The sequence below is a fragment of the Gadus morhua genome, chromosome 23 (genome assembly GCF_902167405.1).
Source record: "Gadus morhua chromosome 23, gadMor3.0, whole genome shotgun sequence".
NCBI classification, from domain to species: domain Eukaryota; kingdom Metazoa; phylum Chordata; class Actinopteri; order Gadiformes; family Gadidae; genus Gadus; species Gadus morhua.
The window spans coordinates 1,328,340-1,349,809 of NC_044070.1; the positions used below are offsets into that span (position 1 = coordinate 1,328,340).

Genomic DNA, 21,470 nt, shown 5'->3' on the forward strand with positions numbered 1-21,470 from the left:
CCAGTGTATCCAATAGATCAGTGTAATCCCTCTTCAGAAGTTCTGACTGTTCTCTTTGAATATCATTAAATACTGCATGCACAATAATCTGTGAGATTTTGGGGTCTTCCAATATGATTTTGGCTAGTTTATGGTTGATATCACTAACCATTCCATATGGGAAGATGCATGTTTTGATCTTCTTACCGGTTATATCCTTGATAGTTGAGTCTCCTATAATCAGAGTGTCTGGTTCATCTGCTTTCTCTGAGATGGGCCCTTGTTGGACGGTGGCAGACACATGCGCAGCCCGCCTCCGTGGCGACTGGTTGTTCCGTCTCTGTCCGCACTGTCCGTCCGGATGCATCTCGGGGTTCAGGGGTGCATCGGTGGCAGGCGCGTTCGTGGACTCTTGAAGTGGCAAGAACCGGTTCTTCAGTGGCAGGGTTGATTTGAGTGATGGGCTAATCCGGCTGATACATGTAACTTTAGCTTTGGGTAGCTTAGCATTTGGTGTTGAGTGAACTTGTTGATTCACTTTGGTATGTTGCTTTGGCTTAGCGCCGACTCTGTGCCAGTGAGACGCAGCTGGAACCGTCTCTCTCTTGTCCAGCTTCGGGAAGGATACAGTGTAGCTTTGATCATCTTGCTGTATCTGAGTGAGCTCAGCAAACTCACCCATCGGCACTGTATCCTGTAGGAGTCCTTTGGATTTTTCTACTGCTGCTAGTCTCGTTTCAATTAAAGCCAATGTCTGTTGCAGTTTGGCGCAGTCTGTGCATTTCCCAGTCTCCGTGCCTGAGATATCCGAATACGGAGGTATGTTGGCGATAGGAAAGTCCAAGGCTTTTTCTGCGGTCTGATCCGGGAGTAAAAAGTGCCAAAATGTATTGTTGAATCGAGCGATTGAGGACGACGGAAACAAACTATATACTGTTAGGTAAATAAAATAAGATAAAGTAGATCTGAACGATGAATTAAGTAGTTTTTTCCAATGCCTAGCGGAGCTTCGGGAAACATGACCTCTCTCTCTGCTCTCTCTGCTCTGAGAGAGCAGAGAGGTTAACTCACTTACTTAGTTAACCTGTCTATTAATCACATTTTAGTCATTGTTTTCCTCTGTAGTTTTAGTCTAGTTTTCTAGTTTTTTTTTAGACGAAAAGTCCTAACATTTTAGTCAACTTTTAGTCATTATTTTTAGTCAGAATGTTTTCTCTTTTTAAACTAGTTCAATTAGGCTAACCACCTATATATGGACACCTGCTAAGTTTTTCTACTCAAATAGAGTACTAAAGTGAAAACGTCACGTTGTCCTGCACCCGGATTTTCAGTTCTAAACAACCGATCGAGAGATGGCGTTCTCCATTGTTTCTTTCAAAATTAAAATAAATCGATTTCAAGAGGTGAAAATCACTACCAATCGAAACATGTCGTTCATGTATTCCCCTGGGGTATTAAAGGAAAAGTTTGTAAACGTTAGTTTAGTTTAGTTTTTTTTTTATATGAAGACAATCTATTCTCAATATTACTTACATCATTGGTAAAGCAAACTCACAAATTCGCATTTTTTTTTTTCCTTTTCTAATATTCTTTTTGACAACTTCAGACAGAAGGCGCAGCATCCAAGACATTTCTGAACTTATGTTATGGCGACAATTAAAATACATTGAAGGACATTTGCAGCATGCTAATGCAATACTTTGGGGGGAATTCATTTGAACTAAGTCATTTAATTTACCATAATGTAGGATACCCACCTCCGTTCAGTAGGACGCCCTCTTAACTTCTCCAGAAAGGAACGTATACCGCGCAGAGTATGCTGCGATCTTTATAGGTCCATGGCTGGCACGCGGTGGGTCCCAGTGTAATTTGAGAAATGCATCCCTGCCAGGCGATTTTCATTGGATTAGGAAATTATGGGCGGAACTATTTTGTTCCGCCCTCGGACGCTCTGGCATCTACGGATACGAATACTTTTGCTACACGTTTACCACCTAGACGTGTTGCAAAACTACCTGCAAAAATCCCAGCTGAGACTTGCAGGAGCAGATTCGAGCAGTTGTAACGATGGACTTGTGCTCACTCATTAAAATGCTGAATCAACATAGCGTTCTTTATCATTTTATTTGTGAGGACATTTTTCACAGATGTGCAACTTCTGATGCATTAGTTCAAATTTGGGTTTACGAATGCACATTTTGGGCATGTTCTCAGATTATAAAACACGGGTGTGCGAATGTATTTTGCCCCAACTGCGCTGCAATAATTGTAGCAAAAGGATTTGTGCACCTGTAACGCCTCATGCCCACTGCACCCTCAGTCAAAGGACTGGGAAGGAGTGGCTGACGGATGGGGGAGGTTTCCAGGGTCGTCAGAACCCGAGTAGTGTCACAGTGCTTAAATTTGCATAAGTGATCTGATTGGATGACGGATCCGTCGCTGCCGAAAAAGTTGAACATTTTTCCACTTTTTGACGGAGCCTTCAGCGCACGTGTTAAGGAACAGACGTGGGGACCCAAATGCTGGACACAGGGAGACGGAGACGGAATAAAGGAAAGGGGTTTTATTCCGTAGACAGGCGAGTAGTCGGGCAGGCAAGGGTTCGGTAACAAGCAGGTAGTCAGACAAGCAGGGATCAGGAACCGGCGGAATAGTCAGACAGGCGGGGATCAGGAACCAGCGGGGTAGTCAGAACGGCGGGGATCAGGAACCAGCAGGAGAGTCAAACAGGCGGGGATCAGGAACCGGCAGGAGAGTCAGACAGGCGGGGCTCGACGAGGGACGGGTAGTCAGGCAGGCAGGGTTTCGGCGACCGGAGAATACTAGAGAGGGAAGGAGAGGGTTACTACAAGGACAGGCTACTGCTAATGCTCGAGAATGCTGGTTGGACCGATACTACCTAGGTAGACGTAACAACGAACTGGCGCCGGCTGATAGGAAATCCCCGGCTGAAGTAGGGACGATCATTACGGATAATTACGTCCAGGTGCGGGAGGTCCTATTATATTAAATTGGTATCTCATGATAAAGTTAAAAAGGTGATCACAAACATGAGTAACTTCATAATCTTCATGCTGCATTAATCAAGAAACATCAGAGCTACCTGTTAGAGCCATCACTTACTTAGTTAACCTGTCTATACAAACCAAAATATTCCCAGAAAGCTGGAAAACTGCAATAATTACCCCTGTTTATAAATCAGGAGACAAGGACATAGCGAGTAATTATAGGCCTATTGCTATCCTCCCTGTTGTCTCAAAGGTTCTGGAGAAAATTATAGCTGAGCAACTAATGGAACATCTAGAGTCTAACCAGCTGCTTCATCCACAGCAGTTTGGGTTTAGACAGAAATACTCAACTGAAACAGCTAATTGTTATTTGCTTGAAAACATAAAAGCTTCAATGGATAAAGGAAATGTTGTTAGGGGAGTGTTCCTAGACCTAAAAAAGGCCTTTGACACGGTAAACCACAGTACTCTAATGAACAAGTTAAAATCGTTCAAAATGTCATCAGAAGCTCTGCAGTGGTTTGCACCTTACCTGGAGGGGAGAGAGCAATGTGTCAGGGTCAATGGGGTCAGGTCCCATCTGCGTGCCAACAGCATGGGTGTACCGCAAGGGTCTGTACTTGCTCCACTGTTTTCTATGTATATCAATGACCTACCAAACTGCTGTCCGGGGTCCAACTGTCAAATGTATGCTGATGACACTGTTATCCATGTGTCCAGTAAAACACCCAGCTTAGCAGGTGAGCACCTGACACGAGCATTACTCAGCATTTCAAAATGGCTTGAGCTGTCTCAGTTGACCATTAATGTGAAGAAAACCGTCTCTATGTGCTTCTCCATCCGTAATAGGCCTATCACCGATGTTTTCGAGGTACGGATCAAAAATGAATTAATTGAATCAGTAAATGAAGTAAAATATCTGGGCATCATCCTGGATCAGAATTTAAAATTTGTTACGCAAATTAAGTATGTTGCAATAAAGGTAAAACTAAACTGTTTCCGTTTAATAAGAAGGGACTTGTCATGTCAAACGGCCAAATTATTTATGCACGCTATATTTTCTCATTTGGCATACTGTATCACATCATGGTCACAAGCTTCTTCTACTGCATTAAAACCTATCTTTTCAATATACAAACAGACAATATAAGTCATGGACCGGAAACCCATGAGATGGCATCACTGCGGCATTCTAAAAAAACACAACCTTTTCACCTTTGATAACTTTATTAATTTTAGTAATCTTCAATTGTTTTTCAAGTGTGTAAATAACCATGTGTCACCACTGTTGTCTGAATTGGCCATCAGACGTCAGAGCTCTCGTCGGGCAAATACACGAGCCTCCATCCATGGTGATTGTCTTGTTCCCATGTACAGGACATCTTTCGGTCAGTCTGTCTTCTCTGCAAAGGGGGCAAAACTATGGAACCTCTTGCCCACTAGTCTAAAACTAGAGACTAACAGCAACACTTTTAACAGAGAACTTAAACAACGGCTCAAATCAAATAAACAGTGCTCACACAAATAATTTACAACTGGTTTATTGTTTGATCACGCTGCCTTTGTTTTTCTCTACGTAGCCTATATATATATATTCGACTCATTATATTGCTGCTCTGTACTCTACTGCATTTTTACTCTTTTTAATTATCACTATCAGTTTTTTATCAGTATTTGATCTTGTTTCTGTCTTGTTTAGTTTCTTTTGTTGTTTTCAAAAAGCCTCCTGTGGACAGGTGTTGTAAACTAGCATTTATGCTAATACACTGTAAACAATGCATCTGGTTCGTCCAATGACATTGTGATGTCCATGTCCAAATAAAATCTACTATACTAAGGAGGCCAACCAGCATCCCATAGCCACTAGATGGCGGTATTGGACCGCGTAGCAGGACGCGAAGTGACAGTACCCCCCCCTCTAGGGACGTCTCTCGGCGGACGACCAACAGCCGACGGATGGTCCCAATGGAAATGCCGAACCAGCGAGGCATCCAGGATACTCCTCCGGGGAACCCAGGAGCGCTCCTCGGGCCCGTACCCCTCCCAGTCGACAAGATACTGGTGACCCCGGCCGCGGCGACGTACCTCCAGGAGGCGACGGACTGTCCACGCCGGATGGTTGTCGATGACCCTGGGCGGAGGTGGAGGCGGAGCGGGGGGAGACAACGGGCTGGTGGAGACAGGCTTGACCTGGGAGACATGGAAGGTTGGATGGACATGGAGAGATGGAGGGAGTCGGAGACGAACGGCACAGGGGTTGATGACAGACTCCACTTCGAAAGGCCTGATGAACCGGGGAGAGATCTTAGGGGAGATCCCCTTCAAGGGAAGATCCTTCGCCCGAAGCCACACCGACTGTCCGGGAGCGTAATGGGGGGCAGGCAGACGGCGCCTATTGGCCTGCATTTGGGAGCGGGAGGATGCGCGGAGCAGTGCAGTGCGTGTGCGCTTCCAAGTGCGCCGGCACCTGCGCATATGAGCCTGGACCGACGGGACAGAGATCTCCTCCTCCAATTCGGGGAACAAGGGCGGTTGGTAGCCCAGCGAGGCCATAAACGGGGACAAGCCGGTGGATGCGTTGACCAGCGTGTTGTGGGTATACTCAACCCCGGGAAGCTGAGAGTTCCAGGAGGAGGGATTGGCGTGGGAGACACAACGGAGCGCGGCCTCCATTTCTCCGATTGTCCATTGGACTGGGGGTGGAACCTGGAGGACAGGCTGGGCGTGGCCCCTAGAGCCGCACAGAACGCACGCCACACCTGAGAGGTGAACTGGGGGCCCTCCAGCCAATGCCGGCACTCCTCCAATGCGAGCTTGACGGCCAAGAGCTCGAGGTTGCCGACATCATAATTCCTCTCCGGCGGGGACAACCGGCGGGAGAAAAAGGCACAGGGGTGGAGCTTGTGGTCGGAGGGAGAGCACTGGGAGAGGACGCGCCCACTCCAGTGTCCGAAGAGTCGGCCTCCACCACGAACTGAAGGGCGGGATCGGGCTGGACGAGGATGAGAGCGAAAACAAAGCGTCTCTTGAGGCCCCGGAATGCGGTCTCCGCCTCTGGCGTCCACGAGAATGGGCTCTTGGTAGAGGTCAGCGCTGTGAGAGGTGCCGCGACCTGACTGTAGCCCCGAATGAACCGTCGATAAAATTTGCGAATCCCAAGAACTGCTGCAGCCTCTTGCGGGTTGGAGGGGAGGCCCACTCGGCCACCGTTGAGACCTTGGAAGGATCCATCCTTATCTGGCCTTGACCGATTATGTAGCCCAGGAAGGAGACGGATGAGACGTGGAAGTCGCACTTCTCCGCCTTGACATAAAGTCGATTCTCCAGCAACCGCTGAAGCATCTGCCGGACGTGAATCCTGTGCTCCTCCACGGATCTCGAGAAGATCAGGATGTCGTCAATATATACGAATACGGAGCGGTTCAACATGTCCTGGAGGACATCATTAACCAGAGACTGGAAGACAGCGGGGGCGTTGGTGAGTCCGAAAGGCATGACTAAGCATTCAAAATGACCCAAAGGCGTGTTGAACACGGTCTTCCACTCATCCCCCTCCCGGATGCGGACCAAGTGGTATGCGTTGCGCTGATCGAGCTTGGTGAAAACCACGGCTCCGTGGAGGGGAACGAAGGCAGAACTAATCAGAGGCAAAGGATACCTGTTCTTCACGGTGATAGGGTTCAGCCCCCGGCAGTCAATGCAGGGACGAAGTGAACCTTCCTTCTTCCCCACAAAGAAGAACCCCGCTCCAACCGGTGAAGAGGAAGGGCGGATGATCCCAGCGGAGAGGGACTCCCCGATGTACTCCTCCATAGACTCACACTCGGGCCGGGAGAGATTGAATAGACGACTCCCCGGAAGAGGAGCTCCGGAAAGGAGGTCGATGGCGCAGTCATAAGGACGGTGGGGGGGCAGGGACAAGGCGTGGGATTTACTGAACACCTCCCCAAGGTCGTGGTACTCATTCCGGAACGGAGGACAGGTGAGGAGGAACGGCGGCAGACTCGAGCTCCGGCGCCCGTGGTGACTGGGCGGACCGCAAAAGACAGTGTGTGCTCTAGGACACCACTCGACCGGTTCCCCAATCCATCTGGGGGTTGTGTGTCTTGAGCCAGGGGTAACCCAGAACCACCGGAGAGAAGGGACTGGTAATCACTAGAAGCGAGATGGACTCATGATGATTCCCCAGAACGAGCAGGTTGACCGGAACGGTGCGGCGCTCCACCCGCGTGAGGGTCCTCCCGTCCAGGGCCTGGGTCTCGATAGGAGGATCCAGAGGAACAGTGTCGATCCCAAAACGAAGAACCAGCTCCCAATCAATAAAACTCTCGTCCGCTCCGGAGTCCAGGAGGATAGAGAGCGGAAGTGTCTGATCCTGCCACAGGAGAACGGCTTCCAGGAGGGGAAGGGACACCGAGGGGTTACAGGAGCAGCTCGCCAGGATCCCTCGGGTTACTGGCAAGCCCGATCCGGGCTCATTCAATCTGGCACCCTAATCACCCTCCTGTATAATTGGTTGACTCATTAATTCCCTCACTCTCCACCTCAAGCTGGTGTGTGGTGAGTGTTCTGGCGCAGATGGGCTGCCGTGCATCACCCAAGTGGGTGTTACACACTGGTGGTGGTTAGTGAGGTTCCCCCTTCCCTGTTAAATCCATTATTACTATTATTAAAGATATTCTAAAGTAAATTCATTATTGGAATGCAATTAACATAGATTCTTTCTCAAAATGAGAAAGATTATTAAAAATAGAAATGAAAAAAAAAACGGAAAAGAAATAACAGGGAGGCAGGTCGGTGGGAGGGATGCAACCGCCTTCCTTTATGGAAGTAAATCGGATTTTGAAAATAAAAAGTCATTGAATTCTAAGCACTGAATACTTATGCATGGAAATGACATATCCAGATTTTTGCCTCTGAATTTAACTCAATAAATCAATTCAAAATCAAATATTCATATTTTCAACATCCCCAAATTCAACAATGCAAAATTCAGCTGCAAAATTCAATGTCGGAAAATTCAGCGTTAACATCCTGGGACCCAAGGAAGAGCAATCGTTCCTAGATGCTAGATTGTGTCATGCAAGGCGAGCGGGAATAAGAGCGTCACTCGATTCTTCTATCTTGATATTAAACGTTAATTCTAAACAGCATTTTACCCAGAAGCCCATAATAGGAAATGCTCAAAGGTAAATCAACGTCATTAAACACTGACTGTAGCTTTTTATGGGGAGATAAGACACCAAAAAGTGTCACCCTAGGGGGCGCTGTTGCACATTTTCTGCAACATGCACGAGTTTGAAGCGTAGACAGGCATGAAGTTGTTCATGCCTGGAAACATGCCCAAGCTTAAAACTTAACGTTTGCATGTCACTCATCGATCACTCGGTTGAGTTGAATATTTGATTATGAATTTTTAACATTGAAAAATAAAGCAGAATATGATTTATTACACTTATATGTTATGTCTGCATATTTATATTTATTGTGCCTATTGCTGTTGTTTGTGTTTGTATTTTTGCACTGTTTTATTTTTGCACTATGGGTAGTGAGCACCACCCCAATTTCATTGTACTAGTTTGCACAATGACAATAAAGTATGAATCTCTCTCTTGAATCTCTTTATTAAAAAATGTTAGGAGTTAAATTCAGAGGCAAAACATCCAGATACGTTATTTCAATGCATAAATATTCAGTGCTTAGAATTCAATGGCTTTTTATTTTCAAAATCCGATGGCACAGATTTACTTCCATATTCCTTCACCTTGCATACCGCCGGGATCCTTCCCATAGACATCTTATGCTACATCATAGTTTATGCTATAAGATGTCTATGATCCTTCCCATATATCTTCTGCTCACCCCTTTCTGCTCGTTGTCTCTCCCACCTCTTTCCTTTTCCGTGTCCGTCATGCGCCTAAAAGGCGCAGTCTATTTGTACCCGTTACATGTATGAAGACAATCTATTCTCAATTTTACTTTACATCATTGGTAAAGCAAACTCGCAAATCAATTTGCAAAAATATCGTCCCTTTTCTAAAATGTTCGTGTGGCATAGGATTTCCCCTTGATAATTAGGTTTGTGTAGAACCGAAAATCGGTTGCCATGGAACGTGATTTTACACTTTAGTAGCCTACTCTATAGTGAGACTCCGTAAAGGGGTCTGTCGGTCTCAAATAAAAGCGGACATAAGACACTCCCCACAACATATCAAAACATTGCCCGGTTGGAATTACAACTTGATGTGTTTCTGACCAGTTCCGGCAGATGTTCTGAAGTCTCATGCATGCATGCGCTCCAATGCAGACGATCTGAAATACGCCTAATGAGATCCGTCGATGGACGCATGTGGGGGCAGGCGATCCAACAGGAGGCTCTAAACACCTGACCGCTAGGGGGCACAGAATCATCAGGAGGCTCTAAACTCCTGACCGCTAGGGAGCAGAGAACCATTAGGAGGCTCCAAACTCCTGACCACTAGGGGGCAGAGAACCAACCGCACTGTTCTAAATTTACTCGACCACCATAGAGACACTGGTGTCGAATGGGCGGGTTTTTTGTGTTTCGTAAACATTCATCGCATAAGTTAACAACAAGTGGATCCGTTTACAACGTGAACGTCGATGAGTAGCTTTGTTTCAGTGTAACGTGTATGAGGGTAAACGGATGGATCCACAGCCTTTCAGCAGTGTGCTGGTGCGGCGGCTCACTTTAAGCCGTTAAACTCATGGATTCGAAGCACCTCAAATCGGTAAGTAAATGTGCAATGTGTGCGTCACCTTTTTGTACGTGTAGGAAAGAAGGACTATGTGAGGTGGCTCATCCACACTAAAAGCATGTCCTCTGTTGTGTTTAACGTCGTAACGGTACTGGTTGAACACCAAAAGCATGTCCTCTGTTGTGATTACCGTCATTACGGTACCGCTCGAACTAACAAACTTTAACCACAACAGCTATGGAAACCTCAACATGCCTTTCTACTTACTGTTTTAAATTGGATTGTTATCAGCCTTGCCCTAATTTGGCAAAACTGACTTAAATTGGGACTATATGACAACTAAACGAGACGAAAGGGTCTTTGCAGGACTATTCTGTGAACTTCACCACAACAGTGAATGGGAGGGTCTTCAGTCGAACATTTTAAACGTGCTGACGGTCCAGCATCACGACCGCAATGAAGGGTCAACTCAGTTCACTATCATACCCTGTGTCTCATCTCTCTACACATGTGTGTTCACAGAGCGGAGCATCTAGGAAACTCAACTTCCTGCCCAACAAGGAAATGTATGCTTTGATTTGCTTCCTTGTGTTCTGGTCAAATGTAATTTCAGGCCGTCCTAGTAATTGGGCTTTCCTAATTCGCCACCTGGCTTTCAGATCACCCAAGCAACGGGGGAGGGGGGTCCCTCTGGACGCGTTAGATGGGCTGCTTGACAATCTGGGTAAGTGTGGTGTGTGTGTGCACTTACACCAGACCAGCGGTTCTTTAAAATTGCAGTGGTTTTCAAACTGACGACCGTACCGTTTTAACCACTTAATCGTCAAATCCCGCCGGCGGGCAAGTTTTCGTTACACCAGCCCTTCCCCCCCCCAACATGCTGGGTCAATTTTCGGCATCATACAGTTGAGTGTTATAGTCATTTCATACACCGTTTGAAAGCTTAGAATCTCAGGAATGTCATCCAATGTCAACCATGTGGTGGAATAAATATGTTTAGCGAATATAGATCAAACATATCCTAGTGTCTTAGGTCAAAATAGCCCCCCTCACCCTCCTCCTCCCTTGGTGCATTCTAACTTTATCGTCGTTGTGGATATCCTTAGCAATGAGTTGATACTTCATGTTGGGTCTTGGAATGTTCATAAGAGTCCGCAGAAATCGAATATCAATATTATTTTAGTCGAATTACATTATGTATATGCACAAGCCATCTTATACAAAGCAGCCGAAAAATAGAAAACCGAAACGCTGCAATGTTTTTTTGTAGAAAACTGCGATTCAGGGTTTGAATTCATTCAGCTATTGTCGTGTGATTCATTGAATCCACTGTGTTCAGCAGGGTCTCACGGTGACATAGAGCCCTCCCACATGTCTGTAAGACTTCCTTGTTTACAAGCCAATGAAGCGATCACTATCAACACGGGGCATGTATACTTTGATTGACAGCTACACCAGCAGACAGCAAGGGTCGGGGACGGGCCTTAGATATCATAATAGCCAATGAAAAGACCTTTCTGACGATATCCAGCATGTCAAACCGCGTCTCACGTGTGGTTGTGAAAACAAATGCGCAAGGGGTGTGCGTAAACTAGCAGGCTCTTCCCCAGAGTGCGAGTGTGAAGCAAGTGGTTGATTTGCGCGCTCGTGTGTGGTTTTATTTTTATTTACTTTTGTGAGTTTGGTTTTATGAATATTTTGAAAGATGCCTAAACGCCCGGAGAATAAAGGAGGGGGAGGGAGGGAGGAAATCATGTAAATAGTTATTTTTGTTTATTTTCACATTGTTATTGTAATTTTACTTATTTTTGTTTATTTGTACATAGTTATTTATAGTATTTTTAATATTTCAGTTTTGGTGTTCATATAGTCTTCACTTTTGAAGGAAAGATAATAGCCAAAACACTTTGTCTGAGCTTTTTTTGGTCAAATTTGCATAGGCGGAATAGGCTAACATTTTTATTTTTGTGTCTGATTATACCTGTCTCATTACATATCAGAACATTTGGTATGATATTTAAATGGTTCACAAGAAAGCCCACAGGGTAACCTTTCATTTTAGACCAAGATTATGCTTCTACATGTTTGAGTTCACTTTTGTTTACAGTATGCATTTTGGGTAGCCAAAGCCCTTTTTTGGAGTCTCCAAAAGGACCCTGAACAGAACGAATGGACATATCATTACATAAAAGGAGCTGGAGACTTAATCTTTTATGCTTTGTTGATCTGCTTTTACACACAGCATCACAAGACCTAGGGCTAGGGCTCAGTAGTGTTTCCAAGGGATATGGAGTTACCCAGGGTACTACAATCAGCTTGGTTTTGGAGTTGTGTGTATGCGGCCGGGAGGAAAAACAATATTGTGGTCTTCCCAGCACTGTGAGAGTGCATGATACAGTTATTCTGATAATGTCATAAAATTCTACAGGTTCTCAGCTTTCCAAAGAGACGAAGCATGTGATTAGTGGTCATACTATTTAGGAGCAGTGCTCTCTAGAGTAGGCGCAGTGCAAAAACAAAAAAATGGCAAAAAAATGGCCCGATGACCAAGTGGTAGTAAGGACTTATTTTACTGCACAACCTATTTGATTGTTGGGCCATGGGGAGTCACTGCATGAACAGTTTTACTCACCCCTGCGGCCCTGCCTGACTTTCTGCCATTCTTCAGATTCCTCCTTGGATGGCTTCAATATCATAATTCCGATGCCCATCACCACTTCTGGAGCGGAAGAGAAAGAGGAGGCCCCTTCTTCAGGAAATATCCAACCTTTCTCCGTGGTAGGACACTGTATACACAGCAGTCTGGAGAAAAAAGCGTATTTTATGTTCCTATCTGAGAGCTCTTGAAACGTGTGAATAATATACCTCACCCGTTTAGGGCAGTCAAGTTGTTGACCGTTATGCACTTGTTCGACCAAATCACATTGTTTGGACAATTGGAGGGAAATATGCAGACATATATATTTTATTTTTGAGTGATGGGCTATATTGTGTCAGTAATACCCTTTATTTATGAATTCAGAAACATATGGCATGAGTTAATATTTTTTGTAATATTTCGTGTAAAATATCGCGTTTACCGCTCAATAGACTTGAATGGGAACATTATAATGGGCCCTTTGTCCCGCAGCCTCGTCCATAGTTAGCCATTAAGCACAAAACCAGAGTCTCACATGTCCGTCCACCACACTGTCCAGCTCAGCGCTCTTCCTCTGGTTCTGGGAGCTGCTTCACACTGAAGCTCTGCCCTAATCCAGCTGGAGCCAGAGGTGATCTGAACTCAGCTGGAATCAGAGCCAGAGTGAGTCTGAACCCAGCTGGACTAAGACCCAGAGTGGGTCTGAACCCAGCTGGACTCACCCCCATCGACCAATGGGTTGGATGAATATGTTGGTAGAATGTGAGTTAACCAAGATCTTCTTTGGTTGACTACAGCCCTATACTAGCCTTCATGTGCTGCGCTGTCTGATTTCATTTCTGTGACCTGTTGTTGTGGTCTTTATAGGGTCCCAAAGGAGAACCTCAACCACCAGCGAGACCGGTGAAGAACAAAGAACATAACTTGGGTAGGAAGTTACATTACCAGCACTGTTTGTAATGTTTTACTTTTTCTTATGAAGCAATTGCACATGGCAAAACAGAGCATGTGTCTTCTACTGATTATTGTCTAGTTTGTGGATGGAAGCTGTCTTCAGTGTTGTATTGAATTGCTCTTCCCCTAGTTGGTCTAGAGGCCAGCAGTCTGTTGGTAGAGCACTACCCGATCAACACCTCCAGTCCCTTAGAGGCGAAGCACCAAAGGGTCATGGAGGCTTCCCCCGATCGCTTCCTCTGGGACCATGAGGGAGACCCTGAAGACCAGCCAAAGACCAGCAGGCCCTCCATGGCAAGGGACCACTCCTCTGAGCCTTTCCAGCAACCGTAAGCAGCATGTTGGGTTCGGCATTGGGGTTTTCACTGTGTTGGATTGGGCACTGGAGGTATTAAACAAAATCAGTTTAATTTTTTTAGCAAAACCATTGTTTTTAAAAAAAATGATTTTTTAGTAATAATAAATATTAATTAATTGAACAGATGCATTTTTCCAGAGAAACCGAGTAAATTATAAAATGTCTATTTGGAACGTGTATGATTGTTTCATAAGAAGGTTTTAAACATTTGTGTTTTCAGTGTGTTGATAAATGAGGGTGCACCTAACCTAAGGAGATTATATAATGAATATAATTAAGTACCGGTAGTATAATGAATAAAAAAATAATTCATCATTCATAAGATTCAACAGTAGATTTAGCTTGGCTACTAGTTAACATTTCTTTTTTATGTTTGTTTTCTTATAAAAAAAACGCATTATATTGTCTACTTAGCACTGTTTTTCTGTGAACGTACTTTGTCTGTTTGTGTATGGTCAACACTATAAACAAGGTCCACTTTTAATTACAACTGTGTTCGAGTGTGTGGCCTCGATGCTCTTACCGCTCTCCTTCCTCCATCTCAAACCACATCTAGTGCAGCCAGTTCAGAGCCGCCAGTGTGGAGACCGGGGACTAATCTCCCGTCCTCCTCCTCGGGGTCCAGGGCCTCCTTCATCCAGAAGCTCAGAGCCACCGGCCTCTCTAGAGCACCGCGGTGAGCTCACTGATCAGCTCTTTGATTCAGACTCCTTTCAGTTTTTCCGCCTGTCCACGAAACAATCCATCCATGGTATTGCTCTCCATATCTTTAGGAGTATACTCCCAGCGCGGGGAAGCAGCGCCTGTCACCTGAAATTGATATGGCTGTAACTGCAGCTCAAATGCCAGCCACCAGAGGCTGCTAATGGGAGACTTGCATAATGAGGGATAGCGTTGTAACAGTATGACAATTTCATATCACGATTAACGGGACCAAAATGGTCACGATATCAGTATTATCGTTGTTATCAGTATTATTCCGGTATTGTTCAAATGTTTTGACATTTCTAAAAAAAAAACGGATTAACACACCCAAAGTGAATACTGAATACAGTATATCTACTTATTTGATGCCAATAAAGTGAAGTAGAGTAAAGATAGAGGTTTTAGTAGGTTTAGGTGATATATCAAAATAAATCCAATGCAAACCCATGCACATTTAATAGGGGTGTAACGATTCATGCGATGCATCGATGAATCGATTGTCAGTCCTACCGATTCAACTAAATCGATCTGCTAAAATAAATAAATAGAATGAATCGCTTTGGCTTCACCAATAATCGATATAAATGCTTTAAATCGTATGAATCGATTATGATTACCGTAATTTTCGGACTATAAGCCGCGCCTTTTTCCCCATTTTTCGATCCTTAAAAATATTTAAACTTTGACGCGACATTCGCTTGATGACAGCCAATCGGCGTTCAACAGCGTGGCCACTGAGTGACATGTGTGTAACGTAACAGCCATTCAGCGTTCAACCGGCCAACCCAGTGCAGTGCAGTCCGGGGTGAACTGCAGCATGGAGGAGTAACTGATTGTTGCCGTTTGCAACTCCCGGAGCTCTTTATATAATAGTAGGCCTATATAATATAATATAATTGTATAATAATATCACGGCCAAAAGCTCTGTGCGCCTCCGGATGGCCGTAGCGCGGGGAGCTCTAGTAGGGATTGGGCTTCTCGGGTTTGTTTACCGGCGTATGAATAGACTCCGTCAGGTTCTCCGACGTCTCTCCCTCTTCCACAAAAGGTAAAGACATGCAATGGTAGTTATCTCGGCCGGAATTTGGCAGTAATGGTGGAAAAAGTAACAGACCGGGGAACATAGAACCCTTTTTTTGAATAAGGGTCCTATGTTCCCTGGTCACATACATATCGGGGAACATAGGACCCTTTTTGGGAAAAGCGGGGAACATAGGACCCTTTTTTTAAAAAAGGGTCCTATGTTCCCCAGTCTCGTACGAAGAGGGGAACATAGGACCCGGGAACCTAGGACCCGGGGAACATAGACACGCTCCCACGAAATGCTAACCTTAGCTTAGTTGTTTGTTTACATTCGCTGTACAGCGCCGCGCCAATCAACTGTGACTGGCTTGCTGCAGAGCGTGAGCGCCTTGGGAATATCCAGACAATATAATGGATATAATATGGACACATAAGCCAATCAATATTCGGTATTTGTTATGGATTTATTGTACAAATTCCCTGAAAAGATGCACGTTCCAGGATGAATTGAAAAGCTCCCGTAAGGGCTGAGATGGCAGAGGACAGCTGATTTTGAACGGAACAACAGCTGTTCGCTTTCACGGGGAAAAACTAAGGAACTTCAACCTACTTAGGCCTACTAATTAACGTTCAAAAGCTAATAAATATTCGACAAAATATGCAGATACTGTCAAAATCGGTTCCAGGGAGTATATAGGGATTATTAATGTTGTTTTTGATGGTGTTTTTTCTGGAACGAGTATTCGAATATTCGCTTGGAAAAACCAACGAGTATTCAAAGCCAGAAAAATGGCATTCGGGCCAGCCCTAATGGTAATTAAACATTAAAACACCTGCGGCTTATATTCCAGTGCGGCTTGTATATGTACACATCATTCAATTTAGCTTAATTTATTTTGTGAAGTGCAGCTCGGTAATCTGTAACTCTGTCATCAGCTAGTCAGCTTGCAAGGAAGTCCCACAAGAGTTTTTTTTCTCCCTCACCCTCTACTGGTGCATTTCAAACATGGCAGAGAGCGGCAGCGAGATTGTTAATGCACCAGCAAACTTGAAATACAAAGTGTGGAAGCAATTTGGCTTCGCAAAGAATAATGGTAAAATTGACAAGGGGTGTCACATTATTGCATGTTTATTTCACGGATATAGAATTTTGGTTTAAAGTTACCAGTGATGTTGATAGGTATTCAATGTAGTGAGTCCCCGGGACCCACAGGTGGCGAGTTGGGTGGGTCCCTGAGAAATTCAATGGGTCCCGAGTCGACTCCCCAGTTTAAAAAATGTGTTTCTTTTTTTATTATTATTCTATTTCTTAAATTAAATTAATAGTGTTAAACTCCTTGATGGTGGTATGATATGGTTAGAGCTGGAGTACTCAACCGTTCATGTTTAACACTAGAAACGCCGGGCCATTTTTACTTACTCCTAGCGCAGCAAGAGGGGTCAAATGACCCCTAAGTCATTTTAATGAGAGGCTGTGCATTTGCACATAATGATCACTAGGTGGCGTCAATGAGCTATTACCGCGCGAGCGCCACATTTGTGTGTGTGCGTGTGTCACAAGCCTAGTCCTCACGATTTTGTCATAAATGTACATATATTCAATCAGAAGGATTGCAAAAAAATCCTGTTTGATTTGCTCATTCGACACGAATGAGCACAGCATCGAGCAGTGGAAACGTGGGTTTATTTACTATGAAGTTCGTATTTTTAATTGTTGAAATGAAATCAGCGGTGACGAGCTAGTTGTTTTGGTAGCGGCTAAATTAGCATGTCGCGATACTTTGTACAGGGGATCACGTCTGCGCCAAGTAGATGCGCAGAGGGTTGAAACAGCGCTTGTCCGATCTGCTCACAAGAAGGTTTCTTTGGCCAGTTACTGTGATTAAACACGAGTTGTTTAATGTTCACAATGTATCGTTTTTCATGGGGAAAATGAGATGCGTCCCCGGGACGCATGGATAGTGAGTTTAGTGCGTCCTTTCAGATTTTAATGCGTCAGGGACGCAGGACGCGTACCTAGCAACATCACTGAGTTACTGAATCGAATCGTGGTTTACATAATCGAATCGTTCCAAAAAAAAAAAATTGTCCTTCAATCGAATCGCCAACTACTGAATCGTTAATCGAATCGAATCGTCTGAAGCCAAAGATTCACACCCCTATCATTTAATAATAATAATAATTGATCAGTTTTTTATAGCGCTTTTCTAAGTACTCAAAGACGCTTCACAAATAAGAAAGGAATACATAGTCAGTACAGACAATCAAAAAAATAGATTTTGACAAAAGGTAGACTTGTAGATGTCTTCAGAACCCAATGTATGTGTTATTTTTTTAAGTAAATGTACCTATTTCCCTTGAAACCCTCTGTTAGCTACTGAACATTGATTGTAATCACCATGTTCAGTTGTAAAATTGTTTATGGTGGCTTTATGTGAGCAGACACATTTTGAGGACAAAAATAACAAATGCAGGACATAGCTTTGTTTGTGTAAAGAAAAAGACACAATTGTTCTTCATTGTTTTTTGCTTCTAGTTCGGCGTCTCAGCTTTTATCATATATATATATACACACACACACCACACACACACACACACACACACACACACACACACACACACACACACACAACACACACACACACACACACACACACACACACACACACACACACACACACACACACACACAGCGTTTCCACTAGAATTTTTTTTAGGCCCGGTGGTAAGAGCTGATAGTGTGATTTGTTATACATTTTTCACGGGATGCCAGAGTATTTGTTGGTTATTTCCATATAAAACACTTGCTTAGCCATCACAAGTTAGTTAAGGACATATAAAGAATGAGGCTAGTGTTTTTGCGGGGGCGGTAAAAATGTCCATGGTAACGGCGGGCTGAACCAATCAGACGTCGCATTTACGCGATCGGTTCGTGGTATAGTTCTTCTGCCGGAGAATAAATGTACTCTCGTTTGGCACCGTGTTTAGGAAGAACCTTGAAATACCTTTTGTCCTTCATCCCTTTTAAGTTTTTTTGGTGGTGCCATGCTAATGATGATATAACTTAATGCCGCCGCATTTTTTTCTTTTTTTTTTTTTTTTCTTTTATTATTATTATTTTTTTGGCCGGTTGTTGGCCTGGCGGGGGCGCTCGTTGGCCTGGCGGCCCGCCAGGACTGAACAATGGTAGGGGAAACACTGTATATATAGTAGATATGATATTTCACATGATTGGTGTAGCTCAAATCACATGAAGAATATTGCTCTCTGCATGAAGTTATGACATTTTTGTTACACAATTAGTTTTTGTTTCGGGTTGGAATTGTCTTTTCGTGTAGCTTACACTGGCTTTGATAGACGTAAAGTTGATAATCTAAGCTTTCTAGGGGTGTCTCACACAACCTTCTCATGTACCTTAAATCGTCTTTGCGCTCTACCCGGACACTTTGGGATGAATTAAACATGAGATCTGGCACAATGTGCCACATGTGTCCTTAAGGTAGCTACACTTGGTGCACATTACAGATAAGAGGGCCTTCTGGAAGGCTGATAAATCCCTGTAGTGCTGTCACCACCTTCAGCCATGTTTTTCATTGAATGCAAATAGCCTGGCGTTCCGTGCTGTGCCAGTTTCCGGGACACTGGCTAACTTTGGTTGAAGGGGATGAGGGATGAAAAGGTTACAGTACAGTTTCAACGGTAAACCGCAGTCAGATTATTACCATGGATTTAATGATAATTTGATTTTACACGGTAATAATAACCGTTGTGAGTTTTACCATGGTTGATCGTGGAACCGTTAACCATTTCATCCCTTAATCTTTGTATTTAGTTTCCCTGCAGTTGTATTTGATCTCTTTTTACTTTACTGCAGATCCTTTTATCAAGAAATCAGATAATTAATCGTGGTAATAAAGTCCTTCTAATGATGATTATTATCAGGAAGACCACTTATTTATCATCATTATTATGCCACTTCTCACTTCTCAGGGAGTCTCCGGTCAAGGAGCCAGAACCTTCCTGGGAGCCAGAGGAGGAGCCAGAGGAGGAGTTCCTGATCAGTGAAGATGACCCCCCTGCCTGGATCACCCTCCTCAGGAAGAAGAATCCAAGCAGCTACAAACAGAAATGTCCAGATGCTCTACCGGGTAGGAACGACTACGGCGTTGGCCAGCCGTCCTCTCCGAACTGGGCACTGGAGAGCGAGACAGGGCAGAAGGACGAGACACGGGCCCCCGGGCGCGGAGGGGAACCCGCCGGGTTGGAGGAGGACAGGGCTTGGAACAAGAAGAAGGAGAAGAAGGAGAAAGCTGCCGCTCCATCACAGCCTTCACCTAAGAAGAGCGCTTGGAAGAGGGCTAAGTCAAAGGGGACAGACAGCCCAACGGAGATGGTAGAGCAGGAGCCCTCGCCCTTGATGGATGTGGTGAACAACGTAGAGGACTGTGATAAAAAGAAGCCGGGTAGGAAGAAGGTGACCAAGGAGAGGGTGCCAGCTCACAACAGGCCAAAGGTTCAACCCCAAAATCAAAGCAGCCCCAGCCAAGCGGTCAAATTAAAAACGGCTCCGACCTGGGAAAACAAGGAGCAAAGTTCTTCTTCTGTCCTGAAGAAGTCCAAATCTACCAAGGGCCCCCAACAAGAAATGGAGAGAAAAAAGAAGACAAAGGCAGGGAAGGCTGTCAAGATGAGGAAGAGGGAAGAGATGCTGTTGTCTGAGTCTCCTGCCAGAAGCACTCAGGAGGAGCAGATCCAGCAGGAGAGCATGAACAATGAGGCAGAACATGTCAGTATTGGTAAGACACTTCGGTATTAACTTGTATGTTGATGTAAAAAGACTAGTATTCATTTGTTTGTACCCGATATGTTTCGACTACTTCCCTCAGTCTTCTTCAGAAGCGTCAGCTGTTGCTGTGACGCGTGTTGCGTCAGGTGATGTTACAGCCAAGTTATAGACTTCGGTATTATCTATCATTATTTCATCCATTCAGTTTAAGGGTTTTCATCCCTAAATCTTTAACTTTCCTGATTTTAATTTATTCTCGATGATAATACTATCATGATGATGTTATAATTATTGTCTTGAATATAAAAAAATAAATAAGATTGGGGACCATTTATTATCAACCCCTCAGAACCTCCCTGGGAGCCAGAGGAGGAGCCAGAGGAGGAGTTCCTGATCCGTGAAGAGGACCCCCCTGCCTGGATCACCCTCCTCAGGAAGAAGAATCCAAGCAGCTACAAACAGAAATGTCCAGACGCTCGGTTGGAGGAGGGCAGGGCTCGGAACAAGAAGGAGAAGAAGGAGAAAGCTGCTGCTCCATCACACCCTTCACCTAAGAAGAGCGCTTGGGAGAGGGCTAAGTCAAAGGGGACAGACAGCCCAACGGAGATGGTAGAGCAGGAGCCCTCGCCCTTGAGGGATGCGCCGAACAACGTAGAGGACTGTGATAAAAAGAAGCCGGGTAGGAAGAAGGTGACCAAGGAGAGCATGCCATCTCACAACAGGCCAAAGGTTCAACCCCAAAATCAAAGCAGCCCCAGCCAAGCAGTCAAATTAAAAACGGCTCCAACCTGGGAAAACGAGGAGCAAAGTTCTTCTTCTGTCCTGAAGAAGTCCAAATCTACCAAGGGCCCCCAACAAGAAATGGAGGAGAGAAAAAAGAAGACAAAGGCAGGGAAGGCTGTCAAGATGAGGAAGAGGGAAGAGATGCTGTTGTCCGAGTCTCCTGCCAGAAGCACTCAGGAGGAGCAGATCCAGCAGGAGGGCATGAACAATGAGGCAGAACATGTCAGTATTGGTAAGACACTTCGGTATTAACTTGTATGTTGATGTAAAAAGACTAGTATTCATTTGTTTGTACCCGATATGTTTCGACTACTTCCTGCAGTCTTCTTCAGAAGCGTCAGCTGTTGCTGTGACGCGTGTTGTGTCAGGTGATGTTACAGACAAGTTATAGACTTCGGTATTATCTATCATTATTTCATCCATTCAGTTTCTTAAGGGTTTTCATCCCTAAATCTTTAACTTTCCTGATTTAAATTTATTCTCGATGATGATAATACTATCATGATGATGTTATAAT

At 44.6% G+C, this 21,470-nt stretch overlaps 1 protein-coding gene across 7 annotated transcripts in view; it reads left to right on the forward strand.

The window, feature by feature from the left end:
- The first annotated feature begins 9,501 nt into the window (after positions 1–9,501).
- The window catches only part of si:ch211-161h7.4 (titin), a 40,029-nt gene continuing 28,060 nt past the window's right edge, over positions 9,502–21,470 (forward strand). The window contains exons 1-9 of one of the 7 annotated variants that reach the window (XM_030348604.1): positions 9,503–9,739; positions 10,229–10,272; positions 10,366–10,430; positions 12,375–12,484; positions 13,212–13,272; positions 13,429–13,627; positions 14,213–14,332; positions 19,375–20,180; positions 20,520–21,185. In XM_030348604.1, coding sequence (XP_030204464.1) covers positions 9,716–9,739; positions 10,229–10,272; positions 10,366–10,430; positions 12,375–12,484; positions 13,212–13,272; positions 13,429–13,627; positions 14,213–14,332; positions 19,375–20,180; positions 20,520–21,185 — 2,095 coding nt within the window. In that variant the 5' untranslated portion in view covers positions 9,503–9,715. Of the gene's footprint in view, positions 9,740–10,228; positions 10,273–10,365; positions 10,431–11,360; positions 11,382–11,440; positions 11,462–12,373; positions 12,485–12,903; positions 13,107–13,211; positions 13,273–13,428; positions 13,628–14,212; positions 14,333–19,374; positions 20,181–20,519; positions 21,186–21,470 lie in introns of those variants that run through there. The other 6 variants (XM_030348610.1, XM_030348605.1, XM_030348607.1 and 3 more) reach the window with 6 other exon arrangements.